We start from the raw sequence: 20598 nt of genomic DNA, 5'->3' as shown, positions 1-20598 counted from the left end.
ATCTTGGCTCACTGCAACCTCCACCTCCTAGATTCAACAGATTCTCCTGCCTCAGCCTCCCGAATAGCTAGGATTACAGGCATGCGCCACCACACCTGGCTAATTTTTTTGTATTTTTAGTAGAGACGGGGTTTCACCATGTTGGTCAGGCTGGTCTCTAACTCCTGACCTCATGATCTGCCTGCCTCAGCCTCCTAAAGTGCTAGGATTACAGGCGTGAGCCACCGTGCCCAGCCAGAAGGCATCTTTGTTGACACAGGTGACTAAGGATGTCATCTAGTACAGAACACTGTCACGTCTCCAGTCACGGACTGGCTCATCTATCACACCAATGAATACTGAGACAACAAAAACCCCTTATGGACTAGGCCCACTTATTACAAACTCCTCTGTCATGGTCAGAAAAAGAGAAGGTTCAGAACCTTCTCTTTGGCCGGGCGTGGTCCCTCATGCCTGTAATCCTAACACTTTGGGAGGCTGAGACAGGTGGATTGACGCCAGGAGTTCCTGACCAGCTTGGGTGAGTCCCTGTATCTTAAAAATAAAAGAGACCAGGCACGGTGGCTCACGCCTGTAATCCCAGCACTTTGGGAGGCCGAGGCAGGCAGATCACCTGAGGTCAGGAGTTCGAGACCAGCCTGACTAACATGGTGAAACCGTGTCTCTACTAAAAATACAGAAATTAGCTGGCATAGTGGCAGGTGCCTGTAATCCCAGCTACTCAGGAGGCTGAGCCGAGATCCCGCCATTGCACTCCAGCCTGGGTGACAGAGCAAGACTCCGTCTCAGAAAAGAATTAAAAAAAAAAAAAAAAAAAAAAGAGACCACTCTGCGCAACATGGTGAATCCCCCTCTTTACTAAAAATACAAAAAAATTTACCTGGGCATGGTAGTGTGTACCTGTAGTCCCAGCTACTCAGGAAGCTGAGGCAGAAGAATCGCTTGAGCCCAGGATGCAGAAGTTGCAATAAGCCAAGATCATGCCACCATGCCACTGCACTCCAGCCTGGCCGAAAGAGCAAGACTATTAAAACAAAACAAAAAACAAACAAATAAACAAAAACCGAGCCTTCTCTTTTTCTGACCAGGACAGAGGAGTTTGTAATAATGCAAGCTGTTACTTGCAACCCTAACACAAGCTGTCCTAAAGCAAGCTGTCACTTGCACCCACTGGCTATTCAGAGATCGGGGAGAATATTCTCACTGGTCATAAAGCCAAGCTCTCAGGACACAAACAAAACAAACAGGAAAGAGGTAAGTGTGCCTGGGAGGAAAGGATCAATAACAAACGGTTACCCCTCAACCAAATTTAAGCAAGAGTCACAATCCGGACATAATATTTTCTCCCGCTAATTTGAATTTGGAAAGGAAGGGACAAGAAGTTTTCACCTTCCACTCTCAGCTGAGTACTACAGGCAGCGATGTGAGACAGTCAACCTTGGTAAGAATGCTTACCTTTTGCCAGTTGTCCCAAGCGGGGTGTCTTTGCCACCCCACTTGTTTGTTGGGTGCCAGAAAGAGGAGGGGGAAAAGGTAATATTTTTTCCTCACCCATCACAAGGGTCCTTGTTGACACCCCTCTAACAAAGGACAGACTAACAAGAGAAAAGCATATCAATTTAATATAAATTTTATATGACTAGGCCGGGCGCGGTGGCTCACGCTTGTAATCCCAGCACTTTGGGAGGCCGAGGCGGGCGGATCACGAGGTCAGGAGATCGAGACCACAGTGAAACCCCGTCATTAGCCTTGATAACAGTGGCCTTAAGAACCCAGTGTCCAGTGAGCGGTCTTCCTTTTTTTTTGGCCCAGGCTGGAGTGCAGTGGTGTGATCTCAGCTCACTGCAAGCTCCGCCTCTCGAGTTCACGCCATTCTCCTGCCTCAGCCTCCCAAGTAGCTGGGACTACAGGTGCCCACCACCATGCCTGGCTAATTTTTTGTATTTTTAGTAGAGACGGGGTTTCACTGTGTTAGCCAGGATGGTCTCGATCTCCTGACCTCGTGATCCTCCCGCCTCGGCTTCCCAAAGTGCTGGGATTACAGGCGTGAGCCACCGCGCCCGGCCGATTCTCTGACTTGAAGATGGTGCGTATTACAGTGTCCTCACCTGGCAAAAGTGGGGGATGAGCTCCTTCGAACCTCTTTTATACACTGATCCTATGGTGAGGACTTCACCCTCATGACCTAAACCCCTCCCAAAGGCCATACTTTATAATAGTATCACACTGAGGATTCAGTTCCAACATAGGAATTTTGGGGGTACCAACATTGAGACCACAGTGGCATTCTTGTTGCTGCCCCAGGATTCCTTTTCCTCTCCTCTCTGGGTCCACCCTTACACCTGGTCCCATTGGGCCTTGGAGATCAGTCTTCCCCTACCTGGAGCCAAGCTGGGCCTCATCTTCCCCGAAACCTGCTCTTGCTCTGGCTCCCCTGTAGCCAGGGTGGGCCTACTTCCTCACCCATCTCCTGGGCTCATTCTTCACACAGCACTGGGCTTATACTGGGGAACCTGCTTCCTTCCCAGGTTTCTAGCCTGCTCCACTCTCGTCTTCACTCCCTGCCTGTCTGAGACCACAGCATTGTGGCTGGCTCCCTACTCAGTCTTCCTCTCCACCATGTTGGCATCTGCCCACCCTGGCTACAGGGTGCCCTCAGGGCTAAGTCAAGCCTCCAGAGGGCAGGGTCGGCTCTCCAACCTTCCCTTCAGGCTCAGAAAATTCTGGAAACCTCCACACCACTCACTTTGAAGGAGCTCACTTCCACATTTGCTGACACTGTCGGCTTGCTGGAATGCTTTTCTTAATCCCAAAGTCCTCCTCTGTTACACAGTGGGGGGGGGGGGGGGTCTCCTCCAGAAAGCCTTTCTAGGAGGAAGCCCACTCCCATTTGGAACCTCTGCCTCTGGAAGCCAATCCCGTTCTCTTGATCCTTGTCTGGGACTCTCAGTTATCTCTCTGGACTCATCCAGGACAGCAGTTCTCTTCCGTGTATTTTCCTCCTTTTACATTCCCCTTCCACTTTTTTTTTGAGACGGAGTCTCGCTCTGTCACCAGGCTGGAGTGCAGTGGCGCGTGATCTCGGCTCACTGCAACCTCTGCCTCCCGGGTTCAAGCGATTGTCCTGCCTCAGGCTCCCGAGTAGCTGGGACTACAGGTGCGCGCTACCACGACCGGCTAGTTTTTGTGTGTGTGTTTTGGTAGAGACGGGGTTTCACCATGTTGGCCAGGATGTTCTCCATCTCCTGATCTCGTGATCCGCCCGTCTCGGCCTCCCAAAGTGTTGGGATTACAGGCGCCAGCCACCACGCCCGGCCCCACCTTTCTTTTTAACCATAAGCCATCTCCAGCCACATCCTCCCCCCACCACTCTCTCCAGTCCCTCTCAAAACCACAGTGTGGGACACTCCAACCTTATCCCATCAGGAGGCTCTGTGGCTCCAAGCTCTGGGCGCAGCCATTACGGATACGCCTTGGAGGATGGGACCTGCTCGGAGGTGAGGTGGAGAAAAATGAATGCCAAGACCTGCGCACGGACCTCTGGGACCAGGCTTTAAGACTGGGAATTAGATTTACTGCAAAATCTCAGTAAAGGAACAGTCACACAAACTAGCACCTGTTCACTCTGGCGGTGTTCGGCGATTCTCCCCGATATCCCGCAGGGGGCGCGCTACGGTCAGCGGCACCGACCGCGGAAGGAGCAGGCGCGGGAGGGAGGGAATGAGCGCGTGACGAAGGGAACAAGAGAAGGAGGAGAGGAGGAAAGAAGGGAATCAAAGAGGGAGGGAGGCAATGGGAGAAGGGGAGAGGGAGGGAGGGAAAGAGGGGGGGAAGGTGACACAGGGAGGGAAGGAATGAGGGAGGAGAGAACTAGAGTGAAGGAGGGAGGGAAAAGGAATGAGAGAGGGAGGGGATGAGGGGGGAGAGGGAGGGAGTGAATGAGTGAGGGGGGAAAAGGAATGAGAGAGGGAGGGGATGAGAGGGGGAGAGGGAGGAAGTGAATGAGTGAGGGGGGAAGGGAATGGGGGTAAGATAGGAAGGGAGGGAATGAGAGAGTGAAGGAGGGAGGGAGGGAATGAGAGGGGGGAGTAAGAGAGGAGAGAAGAGAGTGAAGAAGGGAATGAGGAAAGGGGAGGGAGGATATGAGCGGGGAGGGAGATAGTGAGGAAGGGCAGGAGGGAGTGAGTCGAGGAATGAGGGCAGGACCGAGGCAAGGAAAGAGTCAATGGATTCAGACGGCGCGACTCTCGACAAATTCGCTCATTCGTTGATTCGGCCCCGCCAAGTGCCAGGTGCCGCGCTAGTGCGGGGACTCACTGAGCCTTGGCGATCGCTGCTGTCCTCCGCAGAGCGCCGGAGGGGAACTGCCTCCTGTCTCCCCGCCCCAGGGCCGCCCCCGCGCTGCCACCGTGCCCGGCCGGGAACCCCCGGGCCTGCGTCCGGCCCGCCCGGCGCCTGCGCGGCGCGTTCACGTGACGGCCGAGGCCCCCGCCCCGTGCGCGTCTCTCGCCCCGCCTCCTGCCTCCCGCCTCCCGCCTCCCGCCTCACGCCTCCCGTCTCCCGCCTCCCGCCTCCCTCCTGCTGCGAGTGCGGCCTCGGCTAGCGGCGGCACCAGGTCAGCTGCGAGGCGTGAGCCGGCAGGGCCGGGCGGCGGCGAACGCGGGGGGCGGGCAGCAAGCAGGCATCGCTGGGCAGGGGACAAGCTAGCGGCGCGGAGTCCGAGGGGCGCGGGGGCGGGCTCGGGCCGGAGGCGCGGGGGCGGCGACCTGAGGAGAGCCTGCGGCCTGACGTGGCGGGGACGCGGCCGGCGGGATCCCCGGGCGCGGGCGCGTAGGGGCCGGGATCTGGCGCTCGGCCAGGGGCCAGGGTGCGAGGCCTCCTTAGCGCGGCTGCGGGCGCGCCGGCCTCCTGGCACCCGGGCGGGCCCTGTTGCCTGCTGCAGGTCCGAGTGCGGCCTTCCTGGCCGCGGCCCTCCGCGCTGGAGCGGGCGGCCTTGCAACAGGCAGGCGACTTGGGGCCGGCATGACGAGCCTCAGTTCCCTGGATCGGGCCTGCGGACTGCAGCCGTAGGAGCCCAGCCTCGCCAGCTTGCCCGGTTTCCTGAGAGGAGCCGGAGATCGCTCTGTCAGTGCAAAATCACCAGAGCGCGAAGCGTCGGCTGCCAGTTCTGACCATTTTAGATCCGGTGCGGGCCGAGCCGAGTGGATCTGGGGCGGGCAGCGGGGCACCGCCACATTCCGCCTGGGCTCCTCCCTGGGCGCCCTCGCTCCGGCCCTCCGCGGGGCCGGGCCTGGGCCCGCCGAGTGCCTCCAAGTCGGCTCCCTGGGAGATTCTTCCAGAGCGCACCCTTTGGAAGGCTGCCCGGCTGGGAATCAGGACCCACTCCCTCTCCTCTACCCCAGCCGCCCCCTTTGCCTTTGTGGCCGACCTTGCTTCATGCTGCCAAGGATTGAGTTTCTTTGAGGGGATGCTGCTCGTTCGGGGGCCCTACAAAAGACTGAGGGTATCTACTCAGTAAAATGTTACCGAACTGAAAGTTCCTCTGAAATGATTTTGACTGTGCCATCCATCACTTCATAAAAATTCATCTTATATCCTTCAGTTTGTAGCTATGTGGCACCTTAAGCTTCCTTTCTTCTCCCCACTGAAACTTCGAACAGTACAAAACAGGGGGAACTTGGCTTGTGATGACTAAAATTGGGGATATGAGACTGGGGAAGAGCTTCAGGCTAGAGTAGCCGTGTGTCAAGTGAAAATGGGGCCCAGGGGCGGGCGCGGTGGCTCATGCCTGTAATCCCAGCACTTTGGGAGGCCAAGGCTGGCAGATCACCTGAGGTCAGGAGAGACTAGCCTGGCCAACATGGTGAAACTCTGTCTCTACTAAAAATACAAAAATTAGCTGGGTGTGATGGTACGCGCCTGTAATACCAGCTACTTGGGAGGCTGAGGTGGGAGAATCGCTTGAACCCAGGAGATGAAGGCTGCGGTGAGCCAAGACCCTACCACTGCACTCTAGCCTACACCATATAATGAAACCTCTTCTCGACAAAGAAAATTTGAAAAATTAGCCGGGCGCAGTGGTGAGCTCCTGTTGTTCCAGCTTCTGATGAAGCTGAGATGGGAGGATCACTTGAACCTGGAAGCTTGAGGCTGCAGTGAACCTCAAGCTGTCTCACCCCAGATAGCCAGGACTACAGGTGTATACCACCATGCCTAGTTAATTTTTAAATTTTTTGTAGAGAAAGGGTCGCGCTATATTGCCCAAGGTGGTCTTGAACTCCACCTACCTGGACCTCCCAAGGCACTGGGATTACAGGCATGAGCCACCATGCCCAGCCTACTTTGCACTTTTTTTTTTTTTTTTTTTTTTGGGAGGGACAAAGTCTGGCTCTGTCGCCCAGGCTGGAGTGCAATGGTGCAATCTTGGCTCACTGCAACCTCCACCTCCTGGGTTCAATCGATTCTCCTGCCTCAGCTTCCCCCTTCCTAAGCCTTCCGAGTAGCTGGAATAACGCTTGCGCCACCATGCTCCGCTAATTTTTGTATTTTTAGTAGAGATGGGGTTTCCTCATGTTGGCCAGGCTGGTCTTGAACTCCTGACCGCAGGTTATCCTCCCACGTTGGCCTCCCAAAGTGCTGGGATTGCAGGCATGAGCCACTGTGCCCAGCCTACTTTGCACATTGTTTTTTTGTTTGTTTGTTTTTTGTTTTTGAGATGGAGTCTCGCGCTGTCATGCAGGCTGCAGTGCAGTGGCGCTATTCTCCTGCCTCAGCCTCCCAAGTAGCTGGGATTATAGGCGCCTGCCACCGTGCCCGGCTAATTTTTTGTATTTTTAGTAGAGATGGGGTTTCACTATGTTGGCCAGGCTGGTCTTGAACTCCTGACCTCATGATCCGTCCGCCTCAGCCTCCCGAAGTGTTGGGATTACAGGCGTGAGCCACCACGCCCGGCCACTTTGCACATTTTGACTGTTGCCTAATATTCTGTCAAATCACTGTGCCATGACATCTGTTCTCCTGAGGGTGGACGTTTTGGTGATTTAAAACCGTATAGATGTGGTTTTAAATGTTTTAAATGTTGCACCCTGTGCTGTGCTCCTTCACAGCGGAGAATTGATTCATTTTTTGGCACATCCCCCTTAGCCCCAGCTAGGTTTCTTAAATTGTACTTGGTAAATGTGCTTTGCCTGCCCATGGACTATGTCTTTCTGTTTTACCGTACTCGTTCTTGCAGTAGGTGTTTAGGGAGTAGCTGCCATTTATCCCTTCCCAAGAGAGCAGAGGCACTGCTATGCTCACATAAAGTGAGGAGCCACCTGGGGGCTTGATATCTGTTGGGGTAGTCAGTTGTGGAGGTCACCCTCAGAGAAGGAGGCCCTCTTGACTCTGCGGTGGTCATGGTGGTGATGAGAAAGCTGAGGCGTGGATACATGAGACAAGTGCCCAGAGTCTGTCATTAGCAAGTGGTGCAGCCAGCCATGGGGGCTTTTGAGATGTTTGTGAGATAAAGCCTCACCCCTCAAGAAGCCGGAATCTCCTTGTGGTGGGTAAATAGGCAGGTTTGGGCTGGGCGCAGTGGCTCACGCCTGTAATCCCAGCACTTTGGGAGGCCAAGGCAGATGGATCACCTGAGGTCGGGAATGCGAGACCAGCCTGACCAACATGGTGAAACCCCGTTTCTGCTAAAAATGCAAGAAAATTAGCTGGGTGTGGTGGCGCATGCCTGTAATCCCAGCTACTGGGGAGGCTGAGGCAGGAGAATCACTTGAACCTGAGAGGCAGAGGTTGCAGTGAGCCGAGATTGCACCATTGCACTCTAGCCTGGGTGACAGAGCGAGACTCCGTCTAAAAAAAAAGGCAGGTTTGAATGGTGGGGCATATTTGTCATGTTCTCTGTACAACGATAGAGGGAGAAGTAATTGAGCTAGACCTTGACCAATATGGGACTATGAGAGACAAAATGGCCTAGATGGGTGACTAAAGGTGTTCAGGGGATGATAGGTATCCCTTTTGGACTAAGGACTACTGATGGGGCTGAGTAGGTAAGGCTTGAAGGAGAACAGCCTGGGGAGGATGAGACAAGAGGTAGGGAAACTGGTCAGACCACTGCTGTGGTCTGACCCAGAGTGGTGGCCCTGGAGGAGTAGAGGGTGGCTGTCTGAGATGGAGGAAAGGTGAAGGAATCAGAACTAGTGGGTTCATAGGGCACATGGGTTAGAAAGGAAAAATATCATTAAGACAGTGAGGTTTCCAAGATTGAAATGGTAGCTTTGATAACAAAATTAGACAAGTTGGAGGGCTTACTAGCTAGATTAGGCACTGAGCTGTAGGTGAAACTGGGAATATGAACCACTGGGAAAGACGGGTGGGCTCGAGCAGGGTGTGTGGGATGAAAGAGAGAGGTCAGAAAAGGGAGAATTATCATAGGTCAGAGTTTCCAGGCAAGAGAATCCTAAGTGAGAAGTGGTCATGGGGGATACACCTTGGCTCTGGCCATCTCTGGGGCCTTGGTGAGAAAGATGAGCCAGCCCAGGGATGGGGAGAGGAATGGGTGGGTGGCTGGGTAGAGGTTCCAGGTCCTGGAGGCAGACTGAGGGGCAGGCACGGATAACTGAGTATGTTTGATGGGAAGCAGTAGAGCATCCAAGGGGTGGGGTGGGTGGTGACCCTGAGTCTCAGTAGTGAAGAGAGAGACTTCTTCTTTCTGGCAAGTTTTATATTAGCATCTATTTTTCATTTTTTCTTTTAAAGATATATAATCATGTGCCACACAGTGACGTTTCAGTCAGTGACAGACCAGACGACATGAAGGATAGTGGTCCCATATTTTTACTGTACCTTGTCTATGTTTAGATACACAAATAACATTGTGTTACAGTTGCCTATAGTATTCAGTACTGTGATATTGTGAAATATATATTTGGTCTTGTCTCATTTCTTGGCATGCAACTTCTAAAATCTTTGGACTCTCCAGAGTGATGCCTTTTTGTATGCTGGCCAGCAGCCCCTAGGTAGCTTCAGGATGGGAGCTGGTGACAGGAAAGGCCAAGGCAGGCATAGGAGGGTTGGGACTTTCAGCCTCACCTCTCAACCTCCGGAGAAGGGAGACGGGCTGAAGATTAAGTTCATCACCAATGGCCAGTGATTTAATCAGTCATGCGTACATAATGAAGCTTCCATAAAAATTCTAAATGACTGGGTTTGGAAAACTTATGGATAGTTGAACACATGGAGGCTCCTAAAGGATGATGTTCCTGGAGAGGGCCTGGAAGCTCTGCACCACTTCCCACATGTCTGGCCCCATGCATCTCTTCATCTGTATCCTTTGCAATACCCTTTATAACAAACCAGTAGACATGAGTATTTGCCTGAGTTCTGTGAGTCGCTCTAACAAATTAATTGAACCCAAGAAGGGGATCTTGGGAACCCCAATTTATAGCCTATTGGTCAGAAGCACAGGTGAAACAACCTGGGAGACTCAGCCCTCAACCTGTGGGATCAGACACTGTCTCCAGGTAGATAGTGTTAGAGTTGAATTAGCGCAGGGGTCCCCAACCCCCAGGCCTCAGACCTGTATCAGTCCGTGGCTGGTTAGGAACCAGGTGGCACAGCAGGAGGTGAGCGGAGGGCGATCCAGCACTACCACCTGAGCTCCACCTCCTGTCAGATCAGAGGTGGCATCAGATTCTCATAGGAGCACAAACCCTGTTGTGAACCGTGCATGTGAGGGGGTCCAGATTATGTGCTCTGAAAGAGAATCTAGCTAATGCCTGATAATCTGAGGTGGAACAGTTTGATCCCGAAACCATTCCCCGACCCCGTGGAAAAATTGTCTTCCACAAAAGTGGTCCCTAGTGCCAAAAAGATTGGGGACTGCTGAATTAGAAGACACCCAGCTGGTATCTGTGGCAGAATTGATTGCTTGCTTGTTAATGGGGAAAAACCCTCACACATTTGGTCACAGAAGTCTCCTGTGTTTGTTGTTGTGGTATAAGAGGAGAGGAAAAACAGTGTGTTTTTTTCATTCAGAACTACAGTAACATGCTGTACAAGTATGTAGCTTAGCAGCAATTGGCTGTACCTTATGGCCTAGATGTGTAGTAGTCTCTACCATCTAAGTTTGTGTAGGTGTACCCTGTGATGTTCACACACTGAGGAAATTGCCTCCAGCGATGCATGTCTCAGAATGTATCCCCAACATTAAGTGATGCATGACCGAAGGTAGTTGGAGAATAAACATATTTTGGGGAGAGGAAAGTAGGATGAAGTGAGGTGGAGAAGACAGATGTTCACATCTTGTAGCTGACTATGCTGTGCCTATAGAGCCTGCAGCTTGGCCATGCCTTGCAGTGTGGGACTGGCCACTCCCTGACCTGAGCAGCTGGCTATCCACAGTCACTTTTGGTTGGTCCATGGCAAAAGTGCATTTGCAGTAGGTTCGTTTTACTGATTAGGTTTTAGAGGCTCCTATTCAAATCACTTTGCGGTTTTTGAACGTACTGACTCAATTATTAGAAGATAACCTTTAATTTAAAAGGCAATGCAGATGAATTTAAATGCATCAGGTTCAATCACAGTTACTGTGCTTGACTCTCAGAATTTCAGTAAAAGAAAGTAGGCCCTGGAAATGCCACCCCCTTGGCACCCACCTCCCAGACTCCTGGCTCTGTGTCTCCTGACCACTACTCAGGTCCTGCCATTTTTATGCATCCATTACTATGAGGAAGAACCCAATTTTGTTCATTCAATGGGAGGGAGAAAGAGCTCTTGAGAACCTGGTGTATGCTTATGCTTCATGTTCATTGTTTTACCAATTTTAGAATACCCCAATGGGGTGGGTACTTTTATCTCTCTTTTTACAATTGGGGAGCTCGAGGCTTAGTTTGGTCATGTTGTAAGTCCCTGTGGAGTTGGGCTCCAACCCAGGTCAGTCTGTTTCCCAAAACCCTTCTGTTTGACTTTGCCGCTGAAGAAGATACAATGAGATAAAGAGTCTTGGGCATGATGGCACACAGGTCATCAGGAAGAAGGCCATCAGAAAGTTGGACTAGAGGTGGGAGAGGAGAAGGAATTAGGGGATTTGGAAATAGAGGGAAAACAGGTGAGCCTGAGGGAGGCACAGGAACAAGGGGAGCAACAGAGCTGGCCAGTCCGTGTGTGGTGGGTCTGATGCCTGCCTGCTCACCCCTGTCCCCTGTTTTGCCAACTGTCAGGCCACAGTGGTAAGCTGTGGCTGTCAGGATGGCGGAGGAGCAGGAGTTCACCCAGCTCTGCAAGTTGCCTGCACAGCCCTCCCACCCACACTGCGTGAACAACACCTACCGCAGCGCACAGCACTCCCAGGCTCTGCTCCGAGGGCTGCTGGCTCTCCGGGACAGTGGAATCCTCTTCGATGTTGTGCTGGTGGTGGAGGGCAGACACATCGAGGCCCATCGCATCCTGCTGGCTGCGTCCTGCGATTACTTCAGGTGAGTTCACTAGAACTGTTTGTAAGAAGAATAACAAAGGTAATCCTGGCTCTGCTAGTAAAGGTACTGGCGGTGACAGTGGCTGGTCTCCTGCTCACCTCAGAGCCTCCCCTACTCCTTGTGGTTATGACTTAGTCAACAAGTATGAGAGACAGAAGGGGGTCTTAGACTTCATTTTTCATTCAGCGATCCTGTCTCTTGGGCTTTGCCTCCCCTCCCCTCCCCTCCCCTCCCCTCCCTTCCATTCCCTTCCCTTCCCTCTCTTTTCCTTTTCTCTCTCTTTTCTTTCCTCCTTTCTCTCCTCCCCTCCCCTCCCCTCCCTTACCGTTCCTCCCCTCCCTCAGTAATTATTGCTGTGTATGCATCACCTTCTGGCTCACACGTCTCATCCCTCAGGTGTTAGCCTCTGGCCCTCCCAGTGAGCTCTGTGGCCCCTCTGGGGTTTCTTATGGCCTCCTTCGTGACCCCATCCCAGTACTTGGCACAGTGTGAGGAACCACTGGCTTATCTGTCTTTTCCACTAGGTTGGAATCTGTCTCTTATCCCTAGTGCCTAACGTGGTTTTCACATATTCAAACAATACCCATGGCTTAAATGAATAAATTTATGTGCACAGATAGCAGATCAGTACACCATTTGCTCTGTTGTCTGCACTGCTCTGCACTCGAGGAGGTGGGTGTTGCCACCCTTATTTCACATAGGTGGCATGAGCCTGAGAAGGACTGAGGGCCACTCGTGGTCCCCAGCAAGGTTGTCATGGGACTCCAAGCCTGAGGTGTTCCATTCTAGCTCTGATTCTGTTTGATCATTTTGTCTTCAAGGCTTGGTTGTAGTTCTCTCTCTCTTTCTCTTTATCTCTCTCTCTCTCTCTCTCTTTAATTAGGAACTATCAAGCAAAATATATATGGTTTAAGTGCCTTCTGTCTCCAGAAGGAGTTTTGGAGAATGTGACCCAGTGGTGGCTTGGTGCAGATGTGTCCAGGAGCAGCAGAGTTCTTTCAGTTCACCAGGGAAATTCAGCTGAGGCCTTTAATAAGCATTAAGATAACATACAGGACAGTGGGTAGGGTAGAGGAGCTGAGGGCCCCCTGCAGGGGACTTAGGACCTGTATAGGAGAGGATGGCCAGAGGCTGCGGAGCCTGTGGGATCCCCTGGGCTCACTCTCTCAGCCCTTCTTGATTTAGTGTCATACCACTCTTTCTGAAGATAACAGTGTAGGCACTGCCTTTCCCTAATCTGTCAAAAACCTTATGTGGCTTTCCACGTCCTCCAGGAGCAATTTCTAGCCCTTTCCACAGCCCCCCCTTGGGTAAACCTCTTATGAGAGGTGTCCTGCTCTCCGAGACGATTACAATGCATCACTAACACCCCCGCATCCCTCCATCTCCATTGGGAAGGGGAGCGGGAGAGTGGCAACATTATTGGAAGAGCCCAGAGTCATCTCAGAGGTGTGTGTGTGTGTGTGTGTGTGTGTGTGTGTGTAAATAAGAAATAGAGGCCAGGCGCGGTGGCTCACACCTGTTAATCCCAGCACTTTGGGAGGCCGAGGCAGGTGGATCACTTGAGGCCAAGAGTTTGAGACTAGCCTGGCCAACATGGTGAAACCCTGTCTCTACTAAAAAATAAAATAAAATAAAATTAGCTGGGTGTAGTGGTGGGTGCCTATAATCCCAGCTACTTGGGAGGCTGAGGCAGGAGAATTGCTTGAACACGGGATGCGGAGGTTGCAGTGAGCCGAGATTGCGCCACTGCACTCCAGCCTGGGCGACAGAGCAAGACCCTGTTTCAAAAAAACAAAAAAGAGGCCGGATGTGGTGGCTCACGCCTGTAATCCTAGCACTTTGGGAGGCCGAGGCAGGTGGATCACCTGAGATTAGGAATTCGAGACCAGCCTGGCCAACATAGTGAAACCCCGTCTCTACTAAAAATACAAAAACTAGTGGGGCGTGGTGGCACACGCATGTAATCCCAGCTACTTGGGAGGCTGAGGCAGGAGAATCACTTGAACCCAGGAGGCGGAAGTTGCAGTGAGCTGAGAAAGAGGCCAGGCTTGGTGGCTCACTCCTATAATTCCAGCACTTCGGGAGGCCGAGGAGGGTGGGTCACTTGAGGTCAGGAGTTGGAGACCAGCCTGACCAACATGGCAAAACCCCGTCTCTACTAAAAATACAAAATTAGCTGGGCATGGTAGCACATGCCTGTAATCCCAGCTACTCAGGAGGTTGAAGCAGGAGAATTGCTTGAACCCGGGAGGCAGAGGTTGCAGTGGGCAGAGATCGCGCCACTGCATTCCAGCCTGGGCAACAAGAATGAAACTCTGTCTCAAAAAAAAAAAGAAAAGAAATAGACCATTCCCAAGTGTTAGCATGTTTATTATTTGTTTTAGTTACTTGTGAAATGTTAAAATGATAAAGGACTATTTTTTTCCCAGTATGACTGGCAAAGATGTGTGAGAGGCTTGTAATGTTTGATATAGGCAAGGGTAGAGAGAAGGGCATTTAGAGGTGGGCTGGCCCATAGTTTAGGGCCCTGCAGTTGTATGTTGGGTATCTATGTAGGTGTCATTCCCGTGGGACGATGCACCCAGTGCTGAAACATGGTGCAGGACAGAGCCCTTCTGTTCTGTGTTATCCAATGGAGCCACTTGCAAACTGGGCAGTGTGGTGTGTCTACTGATAGGGAGTGAAAAACATCAGGACCTGGTGGAAGATGATCCCACCATGAAGATCTGGAAGGATCTTGCTGCACCCTGGGGACTGAGCAAAGGGCAAAGGGAGAGGGAGGCTGACTTTCTTCTGTTTACTGCATTGTCTGAATGATTTTACAAAAAACATAAATTTCTTTTTTTTTTTTTTTTGAGACAGAGTCTCACTCTGTCACCCAGGCTGGAGTGCAGTGGTGTAATCTCGGCTCACTGCAACCTCTGCCCCCGGGTTCAAGCAATTCTCCTGCCTCAGCCTCTCGAGTAGCTGGGACTACAGGTGTGCGCCACCATGCCCGGCTAATTTTTTGTATTTTTAGTAGAGACAGGGTTTCACCATGTTGGCCAGGCTGATCTCGAACTCCTGACCTTGTGATTTGCCCTCCTCGGCCTCCCAAAGTGCTGGGATGACAGGCGTGAGCCACACCATGCCCAGCCTTTTGTTTGTTTGTTTGTTTTGAGATGGAGTCTCACCCTGTCCCCCAGGCTGTAGTGCAGTGGGGCAGTCTCGGCTCACTGCAACCTCTGCCTCCCAGGTTCAAGTGATTCTCCTGCCTCAGCCTCCTGAGTAGCTGCGATTACAGACGTGTGCCACCAAACCGGCTAATTTTTGTATTTTTAGTAGAGACGGGGTTTCACCATGTTGGCCAGGCTGGTCTTCAACTCCTGACCTCAGGTGATCCTCCTGCCTTGGCCTCCTAAAGTGTTCGGATTACAGATGTGAGCTACCATGACTGGCCTCTTCTCTGCCTTTTCTGTCCTGTGGAATTTTTCTTCTTTGGCCCGCCTGAGATGCCTCCTGCTCTGGAGAGCTTTCCCTAATTGTCCGTTGCTGTTTCCCAGGTGGAGGAATCTCAGTTTTCCTGAAGGGCAGAGAGCTGTACTGCCCTGCTGCAGGAAGCCTCCTCTGCTCTTTCTGTGTACTCTGTACATGATTTAGGACTTGGATGGCCAGACTACATCTTCTTTTTTTGACTTTTCTTAATAACTTTTCATTGCACACTTACTTTGGCTCCCCTGACCCTACACCCACCTTGTATGCTTTAACCTTGTATGCTTCTGAGGTGGTTTCTCCTCCCCTCCTGGACCCTTATAGTCTGAAGAGCCCAAGGGCTCTGTCCTTTTTATACAACCTCCACGGGTCACCTCGTCCCTCCCGTAGTTTTCATACCATCTGTGAATTATAAAAGACTGCTTTGCTGAACTCAATGTCTGTTACTTTAAAAGTTTGGATACAATTGATGATTTTATTTTTAAAAAATTAATAGCACTTTATCCCCAAAAGAGAGAGAAAGTTGTATTCCCCACAGAACACAAAGCCCAGATGTTTCCCAGGGTAGGTGTGCCTTTTATGAAAAGTCTCCAATGCCATTTAAATTTTTTCAGAGCAGTTTCAGAAAAAGAAAAAAATTTGTTTTTTGATTAGCTGGGCATGGTGGCATGGCCTATAGTCCCAGCTACTTGGGAGGCTGAGGAGGGAGGATAGCTTGAGCTTGAGAGGTTGAGGCTGCAGTGAGCCATGATCACACCACTGCACTCTAGCTTGGATGACAAAGTGAGAAAGCTCTTTTCTCTTAAAAAAAAAAAAAAAAAGGCTGAGCACGGTGGCTCACACCTATAACCCCAGCGTTTTGGGAGGCCAAGGTGGGCAGATTGCTTAAGCCCAGGAGTTCGAGACCAGCCTGGGCAACGTAGCGCAACCCCATGTTTACAAAAAATACAAAAATTAGGGCTGGTCACGGTGGCTCATGCATGTAATCCCAGCACAATGAGAGCCCAAGGCCGGCAGATCACTTGAGGCCAGGAGTTCGAGACCAGTGTGGCCAACATGGCAAAACCCCTTCTCTACTAAAAATACAAAAATTAGCTGGGCATAGTGGTGCACACCTGTAATTCTAGCTACTCAGGAGGGTGAGGCTCGAGAATTGCTTGAGCCTGGGAGGTGGAGGTTGCAGTGAGCTGAGATCACGCCACTGCACTCCAGACTGGATGAGAGAGTGAGATTCTGCCTCAAAAAGAAAAAAACAAAGCTGGGCACGGTGGCTCATGCCTATAATCCCAGCACTTTGGGAGGCTGAGGTGGATGGATCACCTGAGGTCCAGAGTTGGAGACCAGCCTGGCCAACACGGCGAAACCCCATCTCTACTAAAAATACAAAAATTAGGTCATCGGCAAAGCCTGAGTCCTGTCCTCTCGCTCCCCTCCCCAGACAGCATGAGCTTCACCACTTGCTCCACCTTCTCCACCAACTACTGGTCCCTGGGCTCTGTCCAGGCTCCCAGCTATGGCGCCTGGCCGGTCAGCAGCATGGCCAGCGTCTATGCAGGCGCCGAGGGCTCTGGTTCCTGGATCTTCGTGTCCCGCTCCACCAGCTTCCGGGGCAGCATGGGGTCTGGGGGCCTGGCCGCGGGGATGGCTGGGATCTGGCAGGAATGGGAGGCATCCAGAACGAGGAGACCACACAAAGCCCGAATGACTGCCTGGCCTCCTACCTGGACAGAGGGAGGAGCCTGGAGACTGAGAACCGGAAGCTGGAGAGCAAAATCCAGAAGCACTTGGAGAAGAAGGGACCCAGGTCAGAGACTGGAGGCATTACTTCAAGACCATCAAGGACCTGAGGGCTCAGATCTTTGCAAATACTGTGGACACCGCCCATATCTTTCTGTAGATCGACAATGCCCGTCTTGCTGCTGATGACTTTAGAGTCAAGTATGAGACAGAGCTGTCCATGCACTAGTCTGTGGAGAGCGACATACATGGGCTTCTCAAGGTCATTGATGACACCAGTGTCCCTCAGCTGTAGCTGGAGACAGAGATCGAGGCTCTCAAGGAGGAGCTGCTGTTCATGAAGAAGAACTATGAAGAGGAAGTAAAAGGCCTACAAGCCCAGAGTGCCAGCTCTGGGTTGACTGTGGAGGTAGATTCCCCCAAATCTCAGGACCTCGCCAAGATCATGGCAGACATCCAGGCTCAATATGACGAGCTGGCTCGGAAGAAACGACAGGAGCTGGACAAGTACTGGTCTCAGCAGATTGAGGAGAGCACCACAGTGGTCACCATGCAGTCCACTGAGGTTGGAACTGCTGAGATGACAATCACGGAGTTGAGACGTACATCCAGTCCTTGGAGATCAACCTGGACTCCTTGAGAAATCTGAAGCCCAGCTTGTAGAACAGCCTGAGGGAGGTGGAGGCCTTCTATGCCCTGTAGATGGAGCAGCTCAATGGGATCCTGCTGCACCTAGAGTCAGAGGTGGCACAAATCCGGGCAGAGGGGCAGTGCCAGGCCCAGGAGTATGATGCCCTAGTGAACATTAAGGTCAAGCTGGAGGCTGAGATCACCACCTACTGCCGCCTGCTGGAAGATGGAGAGGACTTCAATCTTGGTGATGCCCTGGACAGCAGCAACTCCATGCAAACCATCCAAAAGACCAACACCCGCCAGATAGTGGATGGCAAAGTGGTGTCTGAGACCAACGACACCAAAGTTCTGAGACATTAAGCCACCAGAAGCAGGGTATCCTTTGGGGAGCAGAAAGCCAATAAAAAGTTCAGAGGTCAAAAAAAAAAAAAAATAGCCAGGTGTCATGGCGCATGCCTGTAATCCCAGCTACTTGGGAGGCTGAGGCAGAAGTACCGCTTGAACCTGTGGGGTGGAGGTTGCAGTGAGCTGAGATCGCACCACTGCACACCAGCCTGGGCGACAGAGTGAGACTCTCTCAAAAAAAAAATAAATAAATAAAAGAACGAAACAAAACAAAACAAAACATAAATTAGCCAGGCACACCTGTAGTCTCTGCTTCTGGGGAGGCTAAGGTGGGAGAATCGCTTAAACCTGGGGAGGTCGAGGCTACAGTGAGCCATGAGTTGTGAGTGTGCCACTGCACTCCAGCCTGGGTGACACAGCAAGACCTTGTCTCAAAAAAAAAAAAAATTGGTTTCATGCTAGGGAATCTGTCTTACTAGTTACATGCCAGGGAATCATGGCATTCATCAATTCATGGCAACCCAACATATCTGCATACACGTCTATATAGCATATCTGCAGACATGGTGAGCAGGCATGTGATAACATTCAGCATCCATTCTCACAGTTAAAAAGTTTTTTGAGCAGGGCGTGGTGGCTTAAACCTATAGTCCCAGCTACTTGGGAGAGTAGGCCGGAGAATTGCTTGAGCCCAGGAGTTCTGGGCTGCAGTGTGCCATGCCAACAGGGTATCCACACTGAATTTGGCATCAATATGGTGACCTTCCTGGAGCAGGGTTACCTAAAGAGGTGTGAACCGACCCAGGATGGAAATGGACCAGGTCAAAACTCCCATGCTGATGAGTAGTGGGATCATGTCACTGCACTGCAGCCTGGACACCATAGCAAGGGTCTATCTCTCAAAAACAAACAAAAACTAAAAAAATTTTGGGCCAGGCAGGGTGGCTCACACCTATAACCCTAGCACTTTGGGAGACTGAGTTTCAGTCCTGGAGTTTGAGATTAGCCTAGGCAACATGGCAAAACCCTATCTCTACAAAAAATACAAAAATTAGCTGGGCATGGTGGCACACACCTGTAGTCCCCACTACTTGGGAGGCTGAGGTGAGAGGACTGCTTGAGCCTAGAGGTCGAGGCTGCAGTGAGCCAAGCCAAGATGGTGCCACTACAGTCCAGCTTGCGTGACAGAGCGAGACTCCGTTTCCAAAAGAAAAAAAAATTTTTTTTTTTTTTTTTTTGAGATGGAGTCTCTCTCTGTCGCCCGGGCTGGAGTGCAGTGGCGTGATCCCTGCTCACTGCAACCTCCGCCTACCAGGTTCAAGTGATTCTCCCACCTCAGCTTCCTGAGTAGCTGTGACTACAGGTGCATGCCACCACATCCGGCTAATTTTTGTATTTTTTGAAAGAGACAGGGTTTCACCATGTTGGCCAGGCTGGTCTCGAACTCCTGACCACAGGTGATCCACCCACCTCGGCCTCCCAAAGTGCTGGGATTATAGGCATGAGCCACCGCGCCCGGCCTATTTTTATGTATTATTGTTTTTTCAACTAATCAAGTGCAGTAGTGAGAAGGGGGAACAGAGAAGAATAAGGAGTTTGATCTGTTACTGACTATGAACAATCAACTGAGATAACTCAGCTACCTTTGGCCCAGCCAAACGTCTTAAAGAAATGTTTGGCGTAGGCGGGGTGTGGTGGCCCACGCCTGTAATCCCAGCACTTTGGGAGGCCGAGGCGGGCGGATCACAAGGTCAGGAGATCGAGACCATCCTGGCTAACACAGTGAAACTCCGTCTCTACTAAGAATACAAAAAATTAACTGGGCGTGGTGGTGGGTGCCTATAGTCCCAGCTACTTGGGAGGCTGAGGCAGGAGAATGGCATGAATCCCGGGGGGCGGAGCCTGCAGTGAGCTGAGATCGCGCCACTGCACTCCCGCCTGGGTGACAGCGAGACTCCGTCTCAAAAAAAAAAAAAAAATCTGTGTCAATCCAAGCATCCACACCCTGCTCAGGGCGGGCAGTGCTTGAAATGTTGCCATCTCCACTGCTGCAAATATAGTCCCAGAGGTGCCAGCAGAAGAATCAGACAGAAGTGCATGCACCAGCACAGTCCTGGAAAGTCCAGGAGAGCCAGCCAGACCACTATAAAGAGCATGGGAAAGTGCCCCGAGGGCTTGGCCATGCATGGAATGAAATGTCTGGGAATAAATTTAACAAATGTGTGCCAGGTCTGTAGGAAGATGACTTATAAGACTTCCAAATAGACCCAGAGGATGGCTGGACAGTTAAAAAGGTCCACTGTGTCCATTATAAAAATGCTATTTATCTCTACATTAACCCAGATGTTTAACATAACCCCCCAAAATACCAAGAGGGTTTATTTGGGGCAATTACAGAAACTTGATTCTAAAATTCAAATGTAAAAAGCTTGCAGTGGCCAGGAAATTGTTGAAAACAAAAGTAACGAAAGGAGACTATTCCTGTCCTATGTGATAAAGATAGCCTCAAAAATTAGAGCAAGGGGCCGGGTGCAGTGACTCACGCCTGTAATCCCAGCACTTTGGGAGGCCAAGGCAGGTGGATCACAAGGTCAGGAGTTCAAGACCAGCCTGGCCAACATAGCGATAACCCCATCTCTACTGAAAATACAAAATTAGCCTAGTGTGGTGGCACATGCCTGTAATCCCAGCTACTCGGGAAGCTGGAAGGCAGGAGAATCTCCAGAACCCGGGAGGTGGAGGTTGCGGTGAGCCAAGATCGCGCCGCTGCACTCCAGCTTGGGCAACAGAGTGAGACTTCGTCTTAAAAAAAAAAAAATTAGAGGAAGGAGGGAAGATGACAGAGTTGCCATCTAGAAAAACAAAGTTGGACCCTTGCTTCATACCTTACACCAAAATAAATTACAGGTGGATCAACAGTTTTAAATGTGAAAGATTCAAT

The 20598-nt window shown here is 51.4% G+C and overlaps 2 protein-coding genes and 1 pseudogene across 7 annotated transcripts in view; 2 read left to right on the top strand and 1 right to left on the bottom strand.

The window, feature by feature from the left end:
* The window catches only part of MED15 (mediator complex subunit 15), a 100844-nt gene extending 96463 nt beyond the window's left edge, over positions 1 to 4381 (bottom strand). Inside the window, exon 1 of the mRNA XM_058431910.1 lies at positions 4318 to 4381. The gene's annotated coding sequence lies outside the window, so the exon portion shown is untranslated. The remainder of the gene's footprint in view (positions 1 to 4317) is intronic.
* Positions 4382 to 4509: 128 nt separating this feature from the next.
* The window catches only part of KLHL22 (kelch like family member 22), a 49837-nt gene continuing 33748 nt past the window's right edge, over positions 4510 to 20598 (top strand). Inside the window, exons 1-3 of one of the 6 annotated variants that reach the window (XM_058431915.1) lie at positions 4636 to 9318; positions 10606 to 10690; positions 11214 to 11468. In XM_058431915.1, the coding sequence (XP_058287898.1) occupies positions 10628 to 10690; positions 11214 to 11468 (318 nt within the window). In that variant the 5' untranslated portion in view covers positions 4636 to 9318; positions 10606 to 10627. The other 5 variants (XM_032139687.2, XM_058431914.1, XM_032139690.2 and 2 more) reach the window with 5 other exon arrangements.
* Positions 16269 to 17739, top strand: LOC116459302 (keratin, type I cytoskeletal 18-like; annotated as a pseudogene).

Source organism: Hylobates moloch, unplaced genomic scaffold (assembly GCF_009828535.3).
Source record: "Hylobates moloch isolate HMO894 unplaced genomic scaffold, HMol_V3 SCAFFOLD_19, whole genome shotgun sequence".
In the NCBI taxonomy this organism is placed as follows: domain Eukaryota; kingdom Metazoa; phylum Chordata; class Mammalia; order Primates; family Hylobatidae; genus Hylobates; species Hylobates moloch.
Note: the sequence above shows the minus strand (reverse complement) of the source record. Positions and strands in the feature narration are given on the sequence as shown.